At 43.3% G+C, this 3,713-nt stretch overlaps 1 protein-coding gene across 1 annotated transcript; it reads left to right on the top strand.

Annotated features, from left to right (window-relative positions):
- Positions 1-319: 319 nt before the first annotated feature.
- Positions 320-3,713, top strand: LOC147637116 (polyubiquitin-like). The gene is made up of 2 exons (XM_086800718.1): positions 320-1,406; positions 1,465-3,713. The coding sequence occupies exon 2, from the start codon at positions 2,335-2,337 to the stop codon at positions 3,250-3,252; it is 918 nt and encodes a 305-aa protein (XP_086656844.1). The 5' UTR covers positions 320-1,406; positions 1,465-2,334; the 3' UTR covers positions 3,253-3,713.

The raw sequence follows: 3,713 nt of genomic DNA, 5'->3' as shown, positions 1-3,713 counted from the left end.
CCAAGATATCAAGATCTTGAAGCTAAGTGAGTGCAAGAGGTATTTTATTAATACTCAGTTGGATACTCTAATGTATAATTAAATATATTATTTTTATCGTCGAGGACGACGATTTCTTAAGGGAGAGAGAATGTAAGATACCAGAAGGTTGATCACATTAAAACTAAAGATAATCAAGCATTAGGTTGATCACATTACAATTAAATATAATCTTACTTGAGACGTGTGAATATTCATAGACTCAAAGTGCTTTATTTTAGGAGAAAAGAAAAGGCTTAAAATAAAAGAGTCTTAATTTAAGGACTAAAAAAAAACTAACTTCAAAAACGTGCGATTTAGGACGCTTTTGCAGAAACGGCCCGCGTTGGGGTGCCTGTTTCGATCGAATTATTTGATCTTGACTCTTCAAGTGCGCGAATTGGAGTTTGGAGCGCGAAGTTATGCAAGAATTAAGTTGCTGTCTCGAGTCCTGTTTATACTGAGGTTGCAGGAGAGGGATTGCAGAAGAGCAGAAAACCTGGCAGACTCAACAGACAACTTCCATAGGAATTCCACAAAACAAATGTTCCAATTGTCGGGGAAGTACACGAATCCTTTTCTTTGTTTGTTTGTTTTTTGATTTGATATCTTGTTTATTTTGATTGCTTTTACGAACGAGAATTATTAACGATAAGTGATTAGAGCTGTTTGTGGAAATAAGTGATTAGACAATATGTTTGTGATGTCATTGCCCTGCTTTGGTGTGTTTGATTGCTATGCATGTGATTTATTGATACACACATGAGATTGAATATGAGAACGAGATTAAGGTCGGCCGTCCTTAGACACGGAACACCGGACTGAGAATGAGATTAATTCCCTCCGGGCAGAACTGGAGAAGGATGAGAACAAGATGGGGGTGAATCCGGAAAGACCGCAATGTACAGGGGAGGTTGGGGGGAAGATTAGAACGAAGTCCTAGATGTGACCCATAGACACCTATGGGAAAGGATAATATTTTTGAAATAGATACTGATGATTAAGATGACATACATGATTTGATTGTATTCAAATGTTTTGAGTTTATGATTAATGACAATAGGATTTTAGTATTTTTCAGCTTTCTTGATCTTGTATTGATGTTGCGTTGTTTATGAAATAACAATGTTGATTTGATTCTAAATTTATATCTATTTGAGGTCGAGTGTTGATCATTACTGAGATGATTAGATTGAGTTGTATGTCCCATGGATAACATCCTTGTTGATTGAGGCTGACACCTTCTTGGTGTTGGAGATGACATGCTTGATTAGACCAATGATTTTTATTTCCTCTCTTTAGATTAGGATCCCTCTCTTTAGATTAGGATACCTCTCTTTAGAGAGGTACGTTACGATTGGTATCAGAGCTAGAGGAGCGTTACAGAGGTCGCACACGTGGAGTTTTAAAATGCAGATGATATTATTGTCCAGACGAGAGAGAGAGCGAGAGAGAGAGAGAGAGAGAGGGAGATGATACTATCGTTAGCCTTGATTCGAGCGGGCACTACCTTTCATGCTTTCTTGGTGTTGAAACATGGAAAAAAATTTGCAACGGGCGATGGCATGGGTGGCACAACAATACACTTATAGACGGTTGTGTAGAGGGAGACGAGATGGCAATGGCGGGTGCAGCGAGTAGATAGCTTTGGTATGGGCGATGGTTCAAGGCAAGGCTGATTAGACCATATTTTATCAGGACAAGATGTTCTTAAGATTCCAACTCCATAGGAATTTTCTTTGGAATTTTTAAAAAATACCTATGGAGACGGATTGTCAATAGCTCTCGTGGATCGAGAGGGGCCGTGTGAGTTTGAAAAAATCAAAAGTTTGTGAAATAGCATGAGTATTCAAGTTTGAAAAATACAAAAGGAAGGGCTAGCAGCGTTGCAATTTCCGACCCTGGAAAATATTCCAAGTTTGTGAAAAATAGAGGGGCCGTGTGTGTATAGCATGAGTATTCAAGTTTGAAAAATACAAAAGAAGCTTCTACATTAATCGGGCGGTAGTCCAGTTGTTAAGGTGTTCGGCTATCAAAACCTGGGTTATGGGTTCGAACCCTGCTGGCTACCCTGCTCTTGCCCCTGCTTTGTGGGATAACTGCTTATGCCAACATTTCAAAAAAAAAGAAAAAAAGAAAAGAAGCTTCTACATTAATCTAGAGTTCTATTTTTGTGTAAACCAACGGCAAGAATAGGACTCGGGAGTCGGGTCCCTTTTCATCTTCTGTGTGTGCTTTCTTCTTCATCGCCTATTTCCGTCACATTCTGTGTGTCTACTTCTTCGCCCCTGCGTTTTCTTCTCTCTCGCTCTCGCCATGCAGATCTTTGTGAAAACCCTCACCGGCAAGACCATCACCCTGGAGGTGGAGAGCTCTGATACCATCGACAATGTGAAGACCAAGATCCAGGACAAGGAAGGCATCCCACCCGACCAGCAACGCCTCATCTTTGCAGGCAAGCAGCTCGAGGATGGCCGCACTCTCGCCGATTACAACATCCAGAAGGAGTCTACCCTCCACCTTGTTCTGCGCCTGCGCGGTGGCATGCAGATCTTCGTCAAAACCCTCACCGGTAAGACCATCACCCTTGAGGTTGAAAGCTCTGATACTATTGACAATGTGAAGACTAAGATCCAGGACAAGGAGGGCATCCCGCCCGATCAGCAGCGCCTCATCTTCGCCGGCAAGCAGCTTGAGGATGGGCGCACCCTTGCTGATTACAACATCCAGAAGGAGTCCACCCTCCATCTGGTGCTCCGCTTGCGGGGCGGCATGCAGATCTTTGTAAAGACCCTCACTGGGAAGACCATCACCCTTGAGGTCGAGAGTTCTGACACTATTGACAATGTCAAGACTAAGATCCAAGATAAGGAGGGCATCCCGCCTGATCAGCAGCGTCTCATTTTTGCCGGCAAGCAGCTGGAGGACGGCCGCACCCTTGCAGACTACAACATCCAGAAGGAGTCCACCCTTCATCTCGTGCTTCGCTTGCGCGGTGGCATGCAGATTTTTGTGAAGACGCTCACTGGGAAGATCATCACTCTGGAGGTTGAGAGCTCCGACACTATCGACAATGTCAAGACAAAGATCCAAGATAAGGAGGGCATCCCTCCTGGTCAGCAGCGCCTCATCTTCGCCGGCAAGCAGCTGGAGGATGGGCGTACCCTCGCAGATTATAATATCCAGAAGGAGTCCACCCTGCACTTGGTCCTCCACCTCCGTGGTGGCCAGTGAGTGAGCGCCCTTACTCGTCTCTAGGGACATTTGAGAGGGGCCTTTGTCAGTAGTGGTGTCTGATATTGTGTTTTGTGGCTTGACGATTGTGTGTGTGAGGTAGATGTGGGTCTTGAACTAGTTTGGTTGATGTAACTGGGTTGTGTTTTTCTAGGTCTAGAACCAGGCTGCTGGCTGTCACTTTTGATGTAACTCTTTTCTAAATGGTATTGAAGAATTTTGAATTTGTGTATTAAATCATGTTTGCAAGTGTATCACATTAGAAGTGTCAATCTACGAAAACTGTCTCGAAAGTGTCTGTGAGGGGACAAAATGTATGGTGTGTGAAGTGTTTATTAAGTTTGCGGATGTCTCACTTGGACATGACACAGAGAGCTTTACTGCATCATCTACATTTTCGTGTTCTTTTGTGTTGGTCAAATGGTGTATGTGTCCTCCATGCAACATTGACGACAAATACG

Source organism: Cibotium barometz, chromosome 7 (assembly GCF_041138505.1).
Source record: "Cibotium barometz isolate CiBa-2024 chromosome 7, ASM4113850v1, whole genome shotgun sequence".
Taxonomy (NCBI): Eukaryota; Viridiplantae; Streptophyta; class Polypodiopsida; order Cyatheales; family Cibotiaceae; genus Cibotium; species Cibotium barometz.
Note: the sequence above shows the minus strand (reverse complement) of the source record. Positions and strands in the feature narration are given on the sequence as shown.

What these genes read in the sequence shown, in the direction of transcription:
- LOC147637116 (XM_086800718.1), top strand. Translation starts at nt 2,335, where the DNA reads ATGCAGATCTTTGTGAAAACCCTCACCGGCAAGACCATCACCCTGGAG.